The 20,973-nt window shown below is 36.6% G+C and overlaps 1 protein-coding gene across 2 annotated transcripts in view; it reads left to right on the top strand.

The window, feature by feature from the left end:
- The window catches only part of HMCN1 (hemicentin 1), a 496,417-nt gene that overhangs the window by 463,755 nt on the left and 11,689 nt on the right, over positions 1 to 20,973 (top strand). Inside the window, exons 98-105 of one of the 2 annotated variants that reach the window (XM_053606928.1) lie at positions 3,168 to 3,230; positions 4,392 to 4,511; positions 5,018 to 5,152; positions 8,186 to 8,299; positions 8,866 to 8,991; positions 11,875 to 12,003; positions 15,273 to 15,623; positions 19,563 to 19,682. In XM_053606928.1, the coding sequence (XP_053462903.1) occupies positions 3,168 to 3,230; positions 4,392 to 4,511; positions 5,018 to 5,152; positions 8,186 to 8,299; positions 8,866 to 8,991; positions 11,875 to 12,003; positions 15,273 to 15,623; positions 19,563 to 19,682 (1,158 nt within the window). The remainder of the gene's footprint in view (positions 1 to 3,167; positions 3,231 to 4,391; positions 4,512 to 5,017; positions 5,153 to 8,185; positions 8,300 to 8,865; positions 8,992 to 11,874; positions 12,004 to 15,272; positions 15,624 to 19,562; positions 19,683 to 20,973) is intronic. The other variant, XM_053606927.1, reaches the window with a different exon arrangement.

Below are 20,973 nucleotides of genomic sequence, written 5' to 3'. Positions count from 1 at the left end.
CCTGTGATTTGTTTTTGAGTGACCACCAGAGGGCAAGCTTGCATTCTTGGGAGCTTAACCAGCAAATTGTCTTTTATGGTGGGTCTGGACTAGAGCTAGATATGGTTACAGTGCAATTAGAGTTATCTAGAGAGCTTGATGGAGCACAAAGAGTTTTTGGTTTAACAAGTCTAACCAAAGGGCCTGGGATTCTGTATTTTTAACACAGACCCTAAATGATTCTAACATATCTGGTCTGCACACTGGTTTTTGGAAACTAGTTGTCAAGATAACTCATACCTATAAATCAATCTCATTCAAAAAAATATTAATGTCTTTAAAATCAAATAGATTTTTAAAAATATATAATTATAAAGTATGTTTCTATTTTACAAATCAATCAGGAGAAACTATAGAGAAAGAGATAAATACATTTAGGTATAAATAATTTTTTTACAACTTCTACACAGCAGGATAAAAAGGCAAAATGAGAAGGTAAAATGTGCACAAAGAAGAAATATTTGCAATACATATTATTGACCCCTGTAATTAACCTTGCTACATACAAGGCTATTAAAAAACAGCATGAAAGAGCCAAATATTCTGAATAGAAAAATGCATAAAGGAAATTCACAAACTCATCATGACAAACAAATCTGAAGAAACTGTTTACCCTCATAAATAGGCAGTAAAATGTAAAATAAAGCAATGAAGCGTCATCTTTAACTATCACTGTCAGAGATTAACAAGTGTAATAACTGGCTAATGTTAAAGAGATATTGGGAAACAAACACTCTTCCAATCTGCTAGTAGGGGAATACATTGGTTCCATATTTCTAGAAGGTGGTACGTTTCAGTAGTTTTTCAAATGTTTAAATCTTTTCAGTTATCTCATTCTGGGAGTCTGCTCTGAGAAAACCATAGAGATAGCCAAAGATGAATGTTCAGAAAGCTTCCACTAGTGCTATAAATAATAGGTAAATAATTAACACATGGCTATAAAGAAGTAAATAGGTGAATTATGGCACAGCTATATGATAAACTATTAAACAACCATTAAAATAATTTTTTAGAAATTATTTTTTCATGTAACAAACACTCATTGAGACACTGTTCAGTACCTAGAACAATTGACAATATAAGTGTAAACAAGTGACAAAGGAGAATGTTCATGACAATAATAACTGAAAGGCAGGGTACAACATGATTCAAACCTGGGTCACACATAGCTGAGTGATTATAAGGAAATCTTTATACTGCTTAGAAGCACAGATTTCCAGGTCTCTTTCTTGCCAATTTTTATAGAAATAGGACCAAGGGATCTATATTTTTAATAAGCTTTCCAACTCATTTTTATGATTAATAAAGCTTGGCAATTATTAATCTTTGTATTAACTTAATCAGGGGTGTGTAAAAATGGAAGGAAAAAACATCAAAATCTCAGCAATAATTTATTAAAAGTGACAAGATTATGGGGAGTTTTATGCTTTTTAAAGTTTCTAATGTTCAGAATTCAAAATAACACACTTTAACTCAGACTTTAACTTTAATATTAAAAATAAGTAAAAGGAAAATAATTCATAATAAAATATTATGTATTTTTAATATAAAAATCTTCAGACACAGAGTAGTCATATGCCTAAACATACATATAGAATCTCAAGGTGATTTTTTTTTCTTAGAACATTAAGAAATTCTTAGTAATGTCCTAAATAAAACAAAGAACAATGAGCTATCAATTTATATGACAGCTGCACTCCTGGAAAGTTCACTATATACTTAAATCATGTGGGAAATGTTTAGTACATGGCAGACAAGTTCAAAACTTAAGCAACTACAGCTTTCTTACTTTCATGAAAATCTATAGGGCAAGGGACAAATCATCTTGCAAGACTCTCCTCACATTGCATTGTTATAAAACCTGCCCCAGCATCTGCCCAGTCGTTACATTTTAACAGTCCATCTTATCATCATGACAACTAAAGCACCCCAAAAAAACCTTCCAAAATGCCACCAAATCAACACATTGTCCCCACATATGCATACATGTATTCATGATCTATGTGTATATGACATTAAAAAAAATACTAAAAAAAAAAAATGCCACCAGAAATCAAAAGCTGTTCTCAGATAACTTACTATGTTTATATGATGTTTTTTCCACAATTATATCCCCAGTATAGTGCCCCCAACAACATACTGGGTGGATTAAGGAATGTATGAAGAAATGACTTAATGGGACATAAATTATAATCACCACCTGAGGTGCGTTGAGTTCAGTGGTTGAAGGTCAAGCAGATGTGCGTGTAAATCTTCTTTCGGCACATACTAACTCTTTGACCTTAGGCAACTTACATAACCTTAGTCTCAAATTCTTTGTCTAAAAATTAGATAACGTGACAGCAGGAAGTGGTGAGGTTTAAATGAAATAAAATGTACAAAGCTCACAGCACCCCGTGTGACACGCATGGTCACCATGCAGTGATTGTTCAGCAATATCCCCTAGACATTTCTGTCCCATCTGTTCCCATTCCTTTGCACATGCGGGAAGACCAGGGTGCTCTCAGGAAAGAGATTTCTTAACTAACCTTTCTCGTTAGTGTGTTTTTTTCCTGACATCTGACTTAAATCTATTCTATCACAATATGCCTATTTCCCTGTTCGTCAACTACATAGGGAGGGAAGACACTTAGTCACAGGAGGAGGATTTTGACCCAAAAGTTCAACATTGCAAATGGAGGAGGGGGCTTCTTCATAGAGTTTGTATTTTTAACTGACACACATTATTTTAAGTTGCTTGAAAACACCATTCCTCCTCCTAGAATGAAACAGAATAGTAACGGCTGGAGGAATAGGACTCTGCCCATGGTTATGCCTGGTATACACATTTAACTTGGACCCTCTTTAGTTATCACGGAGTAATTTTATTTAATTTTCTTTTGGTTGATGTAAACAACTTACCCAGGAAATCTGTCTCAGGTGGCAGCTTGCCAGCGATCTCTAGAGTAGGATTTCTTCAGTTCTTGGTTGAGAAACAGGAAGTTTTCCTTTCTGGCCTGTTGAATTTTTGCCTGACGTGTCTCATTTCTCTCAGTGTTAGCCTATCTTCCCAGGGAAGATGGCACTAGAAACCAACTGGGGTTGATGCTCTAATGAGCTGGTTAACTTTGCTTTCTTCTCTGTGGCAGGAGATCGCAGTAATCAGTGCCCCTCTGGGTTCACCTTAGACACAGCTGGACCGTTCTGTGCTGGTAAGTACGAGAATGAATAAAGCACTCCTATTATTATAAAACTACCAGTAAGGGATATTGTTCAATGGACACATGTTGCCCTTTTACTAGGAATTTAATCATCGCAAGAGTCTTTTAAATGTCCCATTTGACAATTGAGGAAATTGAGATGTAGAGAAGTTAAATAAACTGTCTAAAATCACACAGCATCAGGTGGCAGAGCTAGATTTGAATTTAAGTTCCATCGCAAAGCCCACACTCTCTCAATTTGGCCAGAGCCAGCTGTGTCAGAGATAGTAACCAAGGACAGAGATGAGGTGATCAGAGAAACAGCGTTGAACTCCAACCAGCAACATGGTTACAATGGGTGTGACGTAGCAATACATCCATGCTAAGTCACCTGACCTTGGAATAGCTCAGAGGATAGGGCAGGATTATAGACCTAGGACTAATGATTACTTGCAGGACCAGTGTAATAGAGTCACAGATAAGTACACAGCTAAGTAAATGGCTCAAGGAGCTCAAATTTACACACACAGTACTTTTCTTTCACTGATAGGCCATGCCATGTAGTCTAACAATTAAAAGGTGGTCTTTAGACTGCCCAGATGCTTTTGAGACTGCTCAGGCTCAAATCTCAGCTCTGCCAATAACACCAGTAACCTCTTTTACCCTTAATTTTGTCCAGCAAAATGAAAATACCTATGTCCTAAGAATGCTGTGAAGATGGCGGCACCTGTAGTCCCAGCTACTTGGGAGGCTGAGGCAAGAGAATCACTTAAGCCCAAGAGCTAGAGGTTGCTGTAAGCTGTGATGCCACGGCACTCTACCAAGGGCAACAAAGTGAGAAACTATCTCTAAAAAAAAAAAAGAAAGAAAGAAAGAAGAATGCTGTGAAGAGTGAGTTAGGGCAGGCAGAAAGCATTTAGATCATTATAGTCAATAAAGTTTAACTATCACTACTGTTGTTTTAGAATATATTGAAACATGTATTTACTATCAAAGATAACTTGGAGACCCCAAATTAATTTTTATTTAGTAATTTCATTTTGTGGCACTTAGAGCATTTTCTGTTATATTCAATTAAACTCATTGGCCTCTATAAGCAATTACTTTCACTAGCTTTAATAACTCCTAGAAAGTAAGGGTTTGCATACTAACCTCTGTTTTTCCTTCTCTCAGATGAGGATGAGTGTGTAGCAGGGAATCCCTGCTCCCATAGCTGCCATAATGCCGTGGGGACTTACTACTGCTCCTGCCCTAAAGGCCTCACCATAGCTGCAGATGGAAGAACTTGCCAAGGTATTCGCATAGTGAAATCTGATAGACAATTTAAGCCATGGTCAGGGCTATCTTTGAGTAGGAAAAGTACAGTAAACCCATCCTCTTTTTTCCTGCTACCTCTGCCCACACCTTGGCAACAAACAGAAAAGGTCTTCCTTGGGTTGAGGCTGTAAGGAAGAAGGAATACTCATGCACTCCCTTCCTGTGGGGAACTCTCAAAGCAGGGATGCCGGGGGTGACTCACTCACCATCTCAGAAAGGAGAGGTAACTATGAAAGTCACATAGTTTATATAAGTGGTCTAACCAATCGGTCAGTCAGTGAAGATATTCCAGCATGCTACTGTGAATTCACCAGCTATTCAACCCACCTGAAAAGACTCAACAACAACAAAAAAAATCCAATCCTTCTAGCGGTTTTCTGTTTTACAGGCATCATTCATTGCTTTTCCTATCCCATATTTCACAGAGGGCTCTTAGGTTGGATTTCCTTTGACTCACCCACTTGAATGATTCTCTGTTACAGATATTGATGAGTGTGCTTTGGGTGGACACACCTGCCATGGTGGTCAGGACTGCGACAATACTATTGGGTCCTATCGCTGTGTGGTCCGTTGCGGAACAGGCTTTCGAAGAACTTCTGATGGGCTGAGTTGTCAAGGTACAGTACTGGAAGCCTTTATTTTTTATGTTCATGACACAAAGAATTAGCCTCCCTTTTAAATCCTTTAATAGAAAGGATTCTTTGAAGCTTAAAGTAAAGTTTCTTTCAGGAAACTCCAATGGGGAGGGACCAGATGAAAAGGAGAATGAGGAAATATCAAGTAAAAAGCTAAAAGTTCAGTAAACCCATCCTCTTTTTTCCTGCTACCTCTGCCCACACCTTGGCAACAAACAGAAAAGGTCTTCCTTGGGTCGAGACTGTAAGGAAGAAGGACTGGGGACTCTAGTCCCTCAAGAGAGTTTAAACCAGGACTTCATTTCATATGTTCTGTAAGGTCAAGTTCCTGATACGATCTTAATTAGATAGAATATTCCACAGCTATTTGAAATATTTGTAGCACAGTGTCTAAATAACATTTGCCTGTTACCATTTGAGAGTGGAGATTATACAGCACAATCTAATAGTCTATTTCATTAAATCCTGTTGCATAAGACTACCAGAATGTTTATTGCAGGAATATTTTTTTTTTTTTTTGCAGTTTTTTTGACTGTGGCCGGGTTTGAACCCACCACCTCCAGTATATGGGCTGGCGTCCTACTCTTTGAGCCACAGGCACCACCCCTATTACAGGAAGTTTTTAAAAGACTGTACTGAAGTGAAGAGCCTAAATATACTGATTTTTCTTTTGAAGGGTTTGGAATAGAACAATAGAGAAGTGGTGGGAGCTTGAGATCAGTGTAGACCTAAGGGAAGGATTTTGGTTTTATGCTTTGGGGGGGGAATGTTTATTTGCAAAAATTTAGAGGGTAAAGTATAATTTTGTTACATGAGTATATTGCATAGTGGTAAAGTCAGGGCTGCTAGTGTATCCATCTCTTTAATAACGTACATTGTGCCATGGAGTAATTTTTCATCATTCACCCCCTCCTACCTCCCATTCTTCTGGGTCTCCATTGTTTTTCATGCCACTCCATGCTAATGTGTACACATTATTTACCTCCTTCTTAAAAGTGAGAACATGAGATATCTGTCTTTCTGTGGATAGGTTGTTTCACTTTAAGATAATGGCCTCCAATTCCATTCATGTTGCTGCAGAAGACATGGTTTGATTTTTTAGGGTTGCATAATATTCCACTGTATATATATTCTACATTTTCTTTATCTAGTTATCTACTGATGGGCACTTATGTTCATTCCATATCTTTGCTATGCAGTATAGTGCTTCAGTAAACATATGAGTGTAGGTATCTTTTTGATACAGTGGGTTCTTTTCCATTGGTTAGATACCCAGTAGTGGAATTGCTGAATTAAATAGTAATTCTATTTTTAGTTCTTTGATAAATCTCCATACTATTTTCCACAGAGGTTGTAATTATACACATTCCCAGGCGGCGCCTGTGGCTTAAAGGAGTAGGGCACCGGCACCATATGCTGGAGGTGGCAGGTTCAAACCCAGCCCCTGCCAAAAACTGCAAAAATAATAATAATAATAGTCATAATACACATTCCTGTCAATAACATATAAGTATTTCCCTTTCTCTATATCCTTACCAAAACCTGTTATTTTTTTACTTTACCATTCTGACTGGTACATATATATGTTATAAAATGACATCTCATTGTGGTTTTAATTTGCATTTCTCAGATGATTGGTAATGTTGAGCACTTTTTCATATGCTTTCTGGGCATTCATATGTCTTCCTTTGAAAAATCTCTGTTCATGTCCTTTACCCATTTTTTAATGGAATTATTTATTTTTTTATTGTTGAGTTGTTTGGGTTCTTTGTAAATTCCAATATTAGTCCCCTGTTGGATATGTAGTTCACAAATATTTTCTCCCATTCTTCAGGTTGTTTCTTCAACCTTGTGATTATTTATTTTGCTGCGCAATAGCTTTGTAGTTTAATTAAGTCCCATCTGTCTATTTTTGGTTTTGTTGCCTGTGCTTTTGAGGTCTTAGTCATGAATCCTTTGCTTAGATCAATGTCCAAGAGTTTTCTATTCTTCTAGGATCTTTATAGTTTTAGACCTTACGTTTAAGTCTTTAATCCATCGTGAGTTTATTTTTATACATGGTGGGAGATAGGAGTCCAGTTCATTCTTCTACATACAGCAATCAAATTTTCCCAGCACTATTTATTGAAAAGGTTATCCTTTCCCCCAGAGTATTTTCTTGTCAACTTTGTTACCAATTAGTTGGCTGTAGATATAGCTTTATTTCTGGGTTCTCTGTCCAGTTTATGAGAAAGAGGACAGTAATGAGAAAGGACTTTAAAAATGTACTAGAAGAGGGAATTGATGGACCACACTCCTCATCTTGGTGAGGAAGAGGAAGGTGGGCTGCAGAGCTCAAAGCTCAAATAGAAGGACTTTTCTTTAATGGAAGAAGACATCTGTCTTCCTTTGGGATTGGAGTGAAAGAGGAAAAAAGTACAAAACACAGGCCAAGTGCACTTGAGTTTGGGGAATTCATACAAACATTCTTTTCTGTTAAACTATGACTCAGGAAGTATTTGGAAAATTTAATTTGCAAAGTCTGTAGACAAGAAGAAAAGCTGATTTTGCTGTAGTCAATCAGGCACAAGGGTGATAAAGACCTACATTGAGTAATAGCAGCAAGAATGGGAAAGAAAAATGGCAAAAGATATTGCAAAGGACAGTGCTTTTTTTTTTCTCTCTGTCTTCAGCATCCCCATCTGTCAACTACATTCCTACATTCCAGGGCTAATACATCCTAGAAGCAGGAGTGGGAGCCATATGGTAAAATGCTTAAATAGAGGAGTGTTTCATTGACATAGTTCTTAATCATTAGCAATGTCTACTTGTAAGTAGTAAGAAGACAGATACTCTCTTTAACTGTTAATTCTACCAATTATTTAGCAGATCATAGAAGAGCCAATGTATTCGTCTTATTTTAGAGACGATCCCCAACAAGGTAATGATCAAGGTCATTAAAATGTTAAACATTAGGGATAAATTAACTCAGGTTTTCTAACCACATATAATGAAAGTTTTGTTTACATTTAACAGATATTAACGAATGTCAAGAATCCAGCCCCTGTCACCAGCGCTGTTTCAATACCATAGGAAGTTTCCACTGTGGATGTGAACCTGGGTATCAGCTCAAAGGCAGAAAATGCATGGGTATGAAAAGGCCTTTGAATTCAGAAAAATTATGTCTCTGTAATTTCTTAATGCTGTGTGACCTAAACACATATGCTGTGTCTTGGGACTGATTCACATACAGAGAATTAGTCATGCATCACGTGCGTCATCTATACAAAAACAAAATGGTGACGTGTGATATTTTATGGGTTTCACTTTCTGATTATATAATCATTATTTTTAACAATTCCTCCATTTACTGAATTTTCCAACAAAAGTAATAAAATATATATCCATATGTATTTGTGAATGAAGTTTGTGTCATTTTTCCAGGAGGAGAATGGTTAACATGATTACCAGCTCTGTGAAACAATATTTTGCTTTTGTTTTTTTATTATTCTGTCAGTTTGCCCAGAATGTTATGTCTAGTATGTTATGTTACATACTTCGTTGGATTTAAACACTTAAACTTTACACAGTGATTACACAATGAACATCTATATTACAGTATTGTATAATGTCCTTAAAATTCAAAAGTATGGTTTCTCTGGAAAAGTGGAATAAATCATTTTCTCAATCTGTATTACATCTGTTCTTTGATCAAGATGTGAATGAGTGTCGACAGAATGTATGCAGACCAGATCAGCACTGTAAGAACACCCGTGGTGGCTACAAGTGCATTGATCTTTGTCCAGATGGAATGACCAAGGCAGAAAATGGAACGTGCATTGGTGAGTTGCTGGCTATTTCAGTGCCTGAGATCTGTTTACCATCAATAACTCAAGTAAGGCATCTTAATTTTTAAACTAATGATTTCAAAATTAATGATTAGAGTAATGATTTCAGATAACAAAGTAATTTTTCTTTTTCCATAGGTACCCAACTTCTAGTATAGTTGAACTCTGGAGTCCTAGGGTCACAATTAGACCAGGAAATGGACGCTCACTGTGGGCACTTAGGATCATTTTGAGCTCCCATCCATTGCACATTTGGTTTATATAGTTTAATATATACATGAGTTAATATTATCTCACATCATTTCTAATATGAAATTTAGCATATATGTTTAGAATTTCATAGAGGATAAGAAAAATTATGTTTGTAGAGAATTATTAAAAGTTCAAAATACAATTACTTTAAAATTAAGTATTCCTTAAATGTCAAATCAATGATTAGACAATAAAATAAATTATATTTCATCCTAAGTTTATTCTGCATCAACCTGCTGAGTTAGTAGATGTCAAATCAGTGACCAGACAATAAAGAAATTATATTTTTCCCTAAGTTTGTTGTTTGTACGCCTTCTGTCACCACCCTACTTGAGTTAGCAGACCTAGAAACTGCAGGATTTACAAAAATAAAACAGGCCAGGCACAGTGGCTCCCACCTGTAATCCTAACACTCTGGGAGGCCAAGGCAGGTGGATTACTTGAGCTCAAGAGTTTGAGACCAGCCTGAGCAAGAACGAGACCCTGTCTCTAAAAAAATAGCCAGGCATTGTGGTAGGCACCTATAGTCCTCAACTACTTGGGAGGTTAGGGCAAGAGGATTGCTTGAACCCAAGAGTTTGAGGTTGCTTTGAACTATGACACCACAACACTTTGAGGGCGACAAAGTGAGACTCTGTCCAAAAACTAAATAAATAAAGATTCCATTTCTGATCTCATGTATTGACAATCTACTGGATTAAAATACACAAGAGGAGAGAATGATTTATGAGTTAAATTAGCCTTCTCTACTCCCTCCACCAAAGGGGGGAGAAATAAAAACACTAGAGTACAAGGCAGAATAAAATACCTCCAAAGAGGTACAGATAAAATTATACAACAGTACCCAAGAGAGGGATCATATTTTATAAGAGTGACCATCAGGGGGTCATGGAAGTGATCACATTTAGATATAGGCTTAAATGGAATTTTAATAGATGGAAGTGATAGAAAAAGGAAAGCAAGAAAGCCCTGAATGAGACAGAAAGAGCTGGACTTAACAATAAGGTGTTAAAATTCATCTTTCCTTCTTTACAGCTATCTAACCTTGAACAAGTTTTATGATCACACAGAAATTTGAGTTTTTCATTGCAAAAATATCAGAGTTTTTCTTGCAAATGTTTATTCTGAAATATTTACTAATGACATTACAGTATGTCTTAGATTTGTCTCAAAACAATATAATACCAGGGAGGGGTAGAGATATGGACACAGATATGTATACCATGGAATAGTCTTCAGCCACTAAAAAAGATGGAGACTTAACATCTTTTGTATTAACCTGGATAGATGTGGAGCACATTATTCTTAGTAAAGCATCACAAGAATGGAGAAACAAGAATCTTATATACTCAATTCTGATATGAGAACAACTAAGGTCGTAGTACAATTAAGGTGTGGGGTGGAGGACGAGGAGAACTGAGAAAGAGAAGGAAGGAAGGGTGGGGGGATGTGTGTGGTACACCTTTTAGGGGCAGGACATAATTATAAGAGGCTCCTTATCTAACAAAAGCAATCAATGTAATCTAGTTCTGTGTACCCTCAATGAATCCTCAACGATAAAAAACAAAAAGATACATGAAAGTTAAGTACACTTTTAAAAAAGTATGGTGCTGGGTTGGACTATCAGATTTTAAAGACTCTTAACACTATGGATATAGGTAAATATTTTTCTTAATTACTAAAAGTAGCAGCCAAATTATAGCATCAGGTACAGTTACATGCAACTGCAAATATTTTTAGGATTATTGACTCCTTAATTCTGCATGAGATGAGTTGAAAGATCAGAAGACCGTTTAAGAAGCTATAGCAAAAATACAGCTAAGAGGGGCTGGAAATGTGGAAATACAAGGTTTGAGTGAAGGAAATAGAATTACCCCATTTTGTCAACTGATTGAGGGAATTAAGTTAACAATTATTCTGGCAATAGCTGGAGGACTGGGAAGGCAGGAAGAAGTGCTGCTGCCCTAAATAAGGGAGTAAAGGTAGGACACTGGGGCCATGCTTGGCTTGAAGCACTGGTAAAACAGAGAGATGAAGACGTTCAGCTAGCAGCTGGAAATGTGCGACTGGGGATCAGAAGCGATGCAGCACTCTTGGTCTCAATCTGCCTGAACAATAATCACTGGTATAAATAAATGGTGAAGGAGGAAGGGATATAGAGAAGGAGAAAAAAGCTGCAACCAAAACCCTTTCCATAGTTGGAAGCAGGGAGAAGAAAAGGAGCAGAGGTGGAACTTGAACTCAAGATTTCTGACTCCAAGTCTCAACCACATGGTGAGAATTGCAGCCTTTGGCAGTTCTGTGGAATGCTTTTTATTTTTTTGAGACAGAGTCTGACTCTGTCACCCCAGACTGGAGTGCCATGGCATCATAGCTCACAGAAACCTCAAATTCCTGGGCTCAAATGATCCTCTTGCCTCGGCCTCCCTGCCATGATGCCTGGCTAGTTTTTCAGTTTTTAGTAGCGACACAGTCTCGCTCTTGCTCAGGCTGATCGCAAACTCCTAAGCTCATGGGATCCATCCTCCTGACTAAGCCACTGTGCTGGGTCGGAGTGTTAATTTTAAATACGATGACTTTGAGTTTGAAAAATGTTACTACTTTTTATTGCCTCCACATCTGTAGATATTGATGAATGTAAAGATGGGACCCATCAGTGCCGATATAACCAGATATGTGAAAATAAAAGAGGCAGCTATCGTTGTGTATGCCCAAGAGGTTATCGGTCTCAAGGAGTTGGAAGACCCTGTATGGGTAAGTTAACAGGAACGCTGAGTAGTAAAGCTGCTAATATAGTTACCTAGTCTTACCAATTTGCTTAGGACCAATCTCTCTATCCTCAAATGATCTCTTGCTATGGTTAAAAGGTATATATAACTTGGGTTAAGTACTTCACAGTATAATTTGGATACTTCTTATTGTTTATTCTTATTATTTGGAGACTTCATATTGAGTTCAATTTACAGTGATATTTCGTGTGGCAATAATCACTTAGTGAATGCTTTCTATATATCATGCATGTAACAATGAGGTTCTAATATCATTGCAGTGACAACTTAATTATCAAAACAATCTCATAAATGATATCTCTGCACACAACATAAATGTTTGCATAGATACATTTTATTTAAATATAAAGTGTATCTGTGTGTAGAGTGAAAGTTTGGATATAAGAGATTAAATATGAATCCCAATTTAAGCCTATTGGTAATAATTTCTTTACTTACCATATATTTAGTGCTTATTATGTGCAGTTTTCTTTGCTATAAATATTTCATTCATCTGTCCCACCTGCTTGTTTCCTGTTTTAGTTAAAATTGAATATAAAGTAAGACAGATAAGACAAAACCTGTAAGAAGGTAACTACATACTTTTAAAAAGATAAATGCATTTGTAATCAAGAAACTGATCTACCAAACTATATTCTTTCTTAGAATATTTACATGCTGAAAATAGTGTGAGCTGTTAAATTCTACCACCTGAGTTTTTCATGTTATGTTTTTCAAATTGGTTACCTTGGTTACCTGCTGAACAATTATTTACAGCAAATTTTCCAAAAAAGACTTACTTCTGTCTTTATGCAGTCCCTATCATAGGACTCTTCACATAGCTAATGTTCAAACTCAGAGCATCACTAGAAACTCTTTTAAAATTAGAGATGCCTTTTAGTAGCAGGAATATATGGCATATCATTTTAGTCTTTTATTTAGCTGTTACAATTTACATATAATTTAACATCTTGATCAGTGACTTTTCAGAATGAAATGTGTTTATTTATCTACTGCTTTGACCAGAACTTAAATGTCAGACATTAGGTTGGAGAATAAAACAAGATAGAAGGTAGGATTATTGCCTCAATAAGATTAAAAATATTAATTGTAATTTTTTCCTACTACAGTAGTTTTTAAAACAAAATTTCTATTTTTATTCTACCTTTTTATGTTGCTTTTTTAAATGTCACTATGGTATTAGATTTATGAATTTGGTTTTCATCCCGGGTTTTCATTCACTTTTCCGATTTGCAGGAAGAGTTGTGAGTGTAGACTGCACGTACTTACCTAGAAATAAAACTAAAAATAACTTTTTAAAAAATTGTTGAGTTTATATCTTAGTAAGAAATGATTCTGTGTCTTTGTTGCCTTCATTTTAATTTTGGGGGAAAACCTGCTTGCCTCCATCATTAATTCAAAATTAAAAATTCAGAAAAAGCAAAAGAAAATTTAAAAGTCTATAGTTACAGCAATATTCATATACCTGAAACTTGTAAGTGTATGTAAGATTAGAGACCCTAGTGATCAACATTACAAGTAAATACAAACTAGAGATACAATTTCATTTTTCCCTCCACCAATAGAATTAGATCTACATTACCTTTGAAACTCTGGTTTCTCGGTATTCAAGACCACATTTTCCCATTTGACCATTTTTGTTTCTGTGGCTAGTGGCTTGATTTGGCACATGATGTCAAGCTCATTCTTGCATTAATTCAACAAAATTGTTTTATTGAGCATCTAATTTGTGCAAGACTGTGTTGTAGGTTGTGAGATTATAATGCTAACCAGGGCCGACCAGGTTCTGTCCTCATGGGGTTTATTGTCCATGGAAAGAAAAAACCACAAAACAAGCATATAATACTATGTCAGATAGTGATAAGCACTCAGAAAAATTAGAAACAGGGTAAGGGGAAGGAGTGACCCAGATTAGGGAGGGTGGTAGCACTATGGCCCAGGCAATCTCTCTGAGAGACTGAACACAATTAAGGAGCCACTGCCTTATAAAAGTCTGAGCATGTACACTCCAGGCTGAGGGCAAAGTCCTTCAAACAGAAATGCACTTGTCATAGTCAGGTACAACCAAAGGGCCAGTCCTGTTGAAGCAAAGTGAGGCAAAGGGTAAAGAACCCACGAAAAAGAATTCATATTTTCTTTTAAATACATGAAGGAAAGACAAAGATCTTGAGCAATCAGACAAGCAATATGATGCAATTAACATTTGGAAAATGTCATTCTGCTGATGTCATAAAACATAGCAGGGCAAAGACGGATGCAGAAAAACCAAGTGACTGGCATAAAAACTTTAAAAGGTAGTTACATTCTTAGAAAAACTATGTCTAGACAAATTGTTTCCAATGTTGGCAACCAATTAGAAAGATCCAAAGTCCATCTGAAGGATCTATTTTGTCAAAAGAGAGAAAGAGAAGGTTAAAGAACTGCAACCAAAAAATAGCCGGGCGTTGTGGCGGGTGCCTGTGGTCCCAGCTGCTCGGGAGGCTGAGGCAGGAGAATCGCTTAGGCCCAGGAGTTGGAGGTTGCTGTGAGCTGTGTGAGGCCACGGCACTCTACCGAGGGCCATAAAGTGAGACTCTGTCTCTACAAAAAAAAAAAAAAAAAGAAGTACGTTTTGAAAATGTGCACATTTGATTGTCTTAAGACATACTCCTGAGACCTTTTTATAATTATAGTTTCATGAAAATTGTCTTAGCTTGTGATTCCACATCCTTTTGCTTCTTTTTTCCCAGAGAAAGAAATACAGATTTGTAACAATTTAGCATATCTCTATCTATTTTAAATGTCAATGTTTCACAATTACATATAAAAATGTATGACGAATTAGCCCAACTGATGCAACATCAAGTTGGTTTTTTTAGTCAAGGAGACAAGACTGGAAACAGAGTTCCTTAGGTCTTGAGTCCATCACAACTGAAAGTAAAAACAGGATAGATGCCCAGAACTAGTTTCTGGATTTCTGAGTCATCTGCTCCAATGTGAAGGTTCAAAAAAATGTGTGTATGTGCAACCATGTTTAGGGAGAGTTACAGAATCTTTCTGTATGTTCCTAACTGAATGATTAAAGCTTTCTCAGTTGTTTATAACGGTTGGGGAGAAATTACTATATTCCCGGCTTTTGGAGGGTAACATAACATCTTTGGTTTGTTTCCCAGACTGATTCTTTATTCCTGTGTTTGTGTGTGTATGTGTGTGTGTTTTTTTTCTCTCCTTTTATGTATCATGGCACACGAGCAGACATTAACGAATGTGAACAAGTGCCTAAACCTTGTGCACATCAGTGCTCCAACACCCCCGGCAGCTTCAAGTGCACCTGTCCCCCAGGACAACATTTATTAGGGGACGGGAAATCTTGCGCTGGATTGGAGAGGCTGCCAAATTATGGCATTCAGTACAGTAGCTATAACCTTGCACGGTTCTCCCCTGTGAGAAACAACTATCAACCTCAGCAGCATTACAGACAGTACTCACATCTCTACAGCTCCTACTCAGAGTATAGAAACAGCAGAACATCTCTCTCCAGGACTAGAAGGACTATTAGGAAAACTTGCCCTGAAGGCTCTGAGGCAAAGCATGACACATGTGTAGGTAAATGTCGGCCATGTTCCATTTCCTTTCTGTGGGCTCACTTACTCATCAGAGTCAAAGCATGCGCACAGCCCCTGGGATTGTTTGGGGGTAGTGACGTACATCTGATCTCAAGCCTGGAATGACTCAAAATTTCAAGACATTTATTCTGGCACCTAAAACTATTACCAATTTTATTCAAATAAATGATGTATTTGCATGTGTGCACTTTAAAAATGTATTGTGTTATATTAAGTTTCTTTTTTGATCACTCCTGAAAGCATGACTAAATTTAATGCTGTATAAAAATAAATTTTAGGGGCATCCAGGATATTTTTTTCTTTAACAAGGATATACAGACTGCCACATAATACAATACCATCAGATGTTGGCTGTATCTCATTGATGCAAAAGCATTGGTTTAGAACTGAAAGTTATAGCTACACAATCAAATGCTTATAGGACAACGAACAGCCTATTACTGCTGCCACACACTCCCCATGGAATTTCCCTCTTTGATTATTTTGTATTTTTTTATGTCACTGAAAATATAACGTGAGCCAGGACAAGATGAAGTTGCTTCAGTCACTCTAAAATATGTGCTCTGACTATTTGTATTTAAACTTTCAAGTCTGTAATTTTATTTGTTTGCAAAAGTGAAGTGTAATTTCCAATTTAAGTGCTGAGACCTTGTTTTCAGTTAAGTTGCAAACATTACCATCTGTCATTCATTTAACTCAATTTCTGTGAGTAGCCCCAGTGTGCACGTCACTGAAGGAACCAAGGGGAAAGAGCAGACAGGACTTAGCTTCACTATTTGTTAAGTGGAAAAAGAAAGCGAGGAAGGGAGAAAGGAAGTAAAAAGGGAGAGAAGAAAAGAATTCTGTTTAATTCACAGACCACTCTGCCAACCTCATTTTTTAAAATTTATCTTAATTCTCTTCTAAATGTGCTTTCTGTTAAACATTTCTTTTGACCATTTAAATTTTTTTTTTCTCCTTCAAACTTCTATTTGCCGTCTCTTTTTCTGCTTTTCTCCAAGCCCTGTTCCTGTATCATTATCTACTTACATGTTGTGTCTTCTGGTCAACAGTAGGTGGATCCAGCTTCTCCTCTCTAAGTAGATCCTCAATTCCTCTGGATGCGCAACCTTTACACCTGGTTTTTCATGTTTATATTTTTCAGAACTATTCTGTCTGGTTATCCTGATGTACCTGAGGCTTAATATAAGGGATATGGAAACTTGCCATTTGTGTTCAGCTTCCCAAACTGTGAACAATTCTAGTTTCTTCTACTCATCAAACATTAATGCGTTCATTAACAGCTGTCTACATTTTGTCCCAAGTGGTTAAATACCACTTAATTTGAGTCTGTGGGCTCTGCCCTTCTTTTTATTATATTAAAAACCACTCTCAACCTGCTAATAAACCATTCTGAGTGTTGACTATTTTTTATGCCCACAGTTTTGACCTGACTCTCCATTAAAACCTTTCACTATTATTTTATTGAGAGAATTAGCATCTGACCTTTTGTCTTTCAAAGTTTCTTCCAACTAGTCATTCCCACTAGAGAGATTTCATACCCTATGGCAGGCATCCTCAAACTTTTTAAACAGGGGGCCAATTCACTGTCCCTCAGACCGTTGGAGGGTCGGACTATAGTTTTAAAAAAAAAAAAAACAATGAACAATGCAGTTCTATGCACACTGCACATATCTTATTTTGAAGTAAAAAACAAAACAGGAACAGATAAAATTCACACCGCTTCATGTGACCCTCGGGCCGCAGTTTGAGGGCGTGTGCCCTATAGCCACCCCACTCTCGGCCTTTATTTTAGACAACCTCTTATTTCTGTTTTACCTTTACCTTCCTGCCCCCAAATCTTTATGATGTGACAAATGAATTGGACCACACTATTTCCACACTATATGCTACTACTTGGCTGTTTCTAAGTTATCTGAATGTCCAAGTTATTTTAAGAAGAATTCCTGACTAATAGCCCCATTCTCTATCTCTTCATCCCTATCTATGCCTGCACTTACATCATTGTAGAGTCTGTCTTTCTATTTATATTAAACCAATGTTCTATTATCAAAATCATGTTCCTTAGGCAGTCATTCACTATTTGAGGCAGTGAGGATCAATTCCAGAAAATCTAAAGCAAACTCCTCTAGCTATTCAATTTCTGGATCCTTAAGTTTATTTGTGGAAATTAATAGGTTTAAACATTTCTTAAAATATGGTAAGTATGTATTATACAGTATTGGTACTAATAAAGAAATTTACACCAAAATTGCAGACAGCTTTGGAATTATATAACAAGAACAACTTGCAGTAAGCACCAAATGCTTTCAATTTGGTGTTTCAAATTACAAAAGATTCAAATTAACACTATGAAATCTTGTTAGACTTAAATTAAAAATTAGCTTTTGAAGGATCCCGAAACATAACAGAACATTGCATTCTTTCTGAACACAGAAATCACACTTGGGGCCACTTTAAGATTTATACTTTGGAAAGTTCTATGTTAACTAGTTGGAGTTCAACAGCTTTTAAATTTCTCTTGCTATTTTAAGTTAAAGCAGATTTTAAAGGAAAAAAGTAAAAATAACTCATACAAGTCATGGAATGAACACTTTGTTTAAAGTAATGCAAAAACATTAACAAATATTTGATGAGTGTTTATCATTAGCAGATTTTGAATCATTGCAGTTACACTTTCAGCATGTGCAAAATATGCAAAATGAACAGATCCTTTTGCTCTGAGTCACCTCCCAGATTTCCCTCTGTCTTCTTAGTTCTGCCCCATGGCACTCCCGGTGCCATTTCATGTCACATTCCCTGAGTCTCCTACTGCTTAGTGTGCTCAGGGATGGTGAGCAAATTTTAATCTTAGTCACAAGAAATTTCAGGCCTTCCAAATCACATCCCTTATCCTTAAAACAAATACTAATTAATTTTGAATTACCATCTATTCTCACTCTCATTTTTATTACTATTTCCTTAGCCTTATTTAATAATAGCAGATGGCCCTTATAGTTTATAAAACACTTTCTCATGTATTACTGTATATGAAACTTCAACAAACTTGTGAAGTAGGGTGGATGGTCTCAATGTTCCCTTTTGGCAGAAGAATGGACTGAGATCTCGAGAAGTTAAATGGCCTGTCAAAGGTAGCACAACAACTATATCTACAGTTATTTAATTATATAGCAAATAATATTAGTTTATATTTTTGTCTCATTACATTTATCTTTAGCACGATCATTTTTAACCAGTTAAATGATCCATTCATTGACTTTCCATATGGTGTAGAGCAATGATGTGCTAGCATTAGAGATGCAAAAGGTTTAAACAGATAAATAAGAAGCATGTATGTATGCTTGCCGTTAGTACTTTACAGTTGTATGAAAAGTTGATGAATATTTATATCACGAAAATGAAACCATTTTCATTGGATGGTACCTGTGCATGGGAAAGCTTTGCCTGGGTGTTAATGGAAGAGATGCAGGGAGGGAGACAGCCAAAGTTTAAAGAAAATAAAAACGAATACTTCTTGTTTTAATTAACCTTAATAGAAACTTTACCTTTTAAATTATTTCTACCATGCTACCACCACTTTGGTGGCTTAAGGTATTGCACAAATCTGTTTCCTCTGTTATTTCAGTCTAACTTCTTTAACGTGAAAATTGACTAGTGTAGACCTTTGGATTATATACACTTCCACACAGAAGAAATGTTCATATGTTATAACACAGTACTGTGTATTTTGTATTATATTTAATATTTTTATATTGTTAAAAACAGATTCTGATGTCAACCAGCTCTGAGCCTTGTTAAACACGAGTGTAAATCACCCAGATGTTTTTCTGTCGTGTATCAACAATTTGCTGACAGCTGGCTGTCGCGGTGTCTGCCTTTATCTTAAATGGTGATGCCTCGCTGCTTTCTTTCTGAACAGATATTGATGAATGTGAAAATGCAGACACCTGCCAGCATGAGTGTAAGAACACTTTTGGAAGCTATCAGTGCCTCTGCCCACCTGGCTACCAACTCTCACTCAGTGGGAAGACGTGCCAAGGTAAGAAAACTCGGGGATGCTGATCGCCTGCAACTTCAATTAAAACCAGCATAGGAGAGGATGAAAGTGTCTTTGAACAAGCATTCTCCTCTTGTCTTCCCCCTTCTCCCCATTCCTATAGGGCAGGCTTCTGTTTAAACCAGTGGTTCTCAACCTTCCTAATGCTGCAGCCCTTTAATACAGTTCCTGTAGGTAGCAACCCACAAGTTGAGAACTGCCGGAAACTGTAGCAGGAAAAGCAGTGAGAGCAATTAAAAGGAAAAGAGTTGAGGGACATTTTTTGTATGATCTTACTGGGAGCAAGCACGCCTGAACAAATTAATATTACATACCTTTAAAACTTAAGGGGAATAGATCTCTTCTCTCTCACTATTCAGCTCAGGTGGAAAGGGAAATCAGAAGAGTACTCAGTAAACTTACTTCTGTGTTAGGCATTATTTCATATTTGTCTCATTAGATTTATTTTTATTTATTTGTTTTTTTTTTTGAGACAGAATCTTACTTTATCAGCCCAGGTAGAGTGCTGTGGCATCACAGCTCACAGCAACCTCCAACTCTTGGGCTTAAGAGATTCTTTTGCCTCAGCCTCCCAGGTAACTGGGACTACAGGCACCTGCCACAATGCCCGGCTATTTTTTTGTTGCAGTTATCCTTGTTAGTTAGTTAGCCCGGGCCAGCCCTGGTGTATGTGGCATCGCCGTAACTGCTGTGCCATGGGCACCAAGCCTCATTAGATTTATCTTTATCAGTTAAATGATTCATTCATTGACTTTACTTGTGGTATAGGACAATTATGTGCTAGCATTAGAGGATGCAAAAGGTTTTAATAAATAAGATTCAGTCCTTCCCCTTAAGTTTTTACAGTCAAGTCAAGACAAGACATGAATAAATCAAAATCTAGTTCATAGGTATTACAACAGCAGTGACAGAAAGGAAAACAATGTGAATCTCAGTAGTTCTCTTTTTACACAAAAATATGAAAGGAGCAGTGTAATTTGATGAGGTTTAGAATATTGCAACATGTACTGAAATGAAAAAGAAGTGAGCACTTCTAAAACTCTTTATTCTATGAAAACCCGTCAGTTTTGTGGACAAAATCTAGTATTGTGTAGGGATTAATAAGTTTCTGAATTTTACTAATTTCTGTCATGGAGAAACTATATCCTTTTGTAAAGAATAACAAAATCTCCAAAAGAGTGCTTTTTCAGCAGCAAATTTGAATTGAATTTTTCCTCTTCATAGGATTCCCAAAAGATTTGCTAGTATATAGCTGGTGGAAAATGTGTTCCAG

The sequence above is a fragment of the Nycticebus coucang genome, chromosome 10 (genome assembly GCF_027406575.1).
Source record: "Nycticebus coucang isolate mNycCou1 chromosome 10, mNycCou1.pri, whole genome shotgun sequence".
In the NCBI taxonomy this organism is placed as follows: Eukaryota; Metazoa; Chordata; class Mammalia; order Primates; family Lorisidae; genus Nycticebus; species Nycticebus coucang.
The sequence above is the reverse complement of the archived record's forward strand: the minus strand, read 5'-3'. Positions and strand labels throughout refer to the sequence as shown.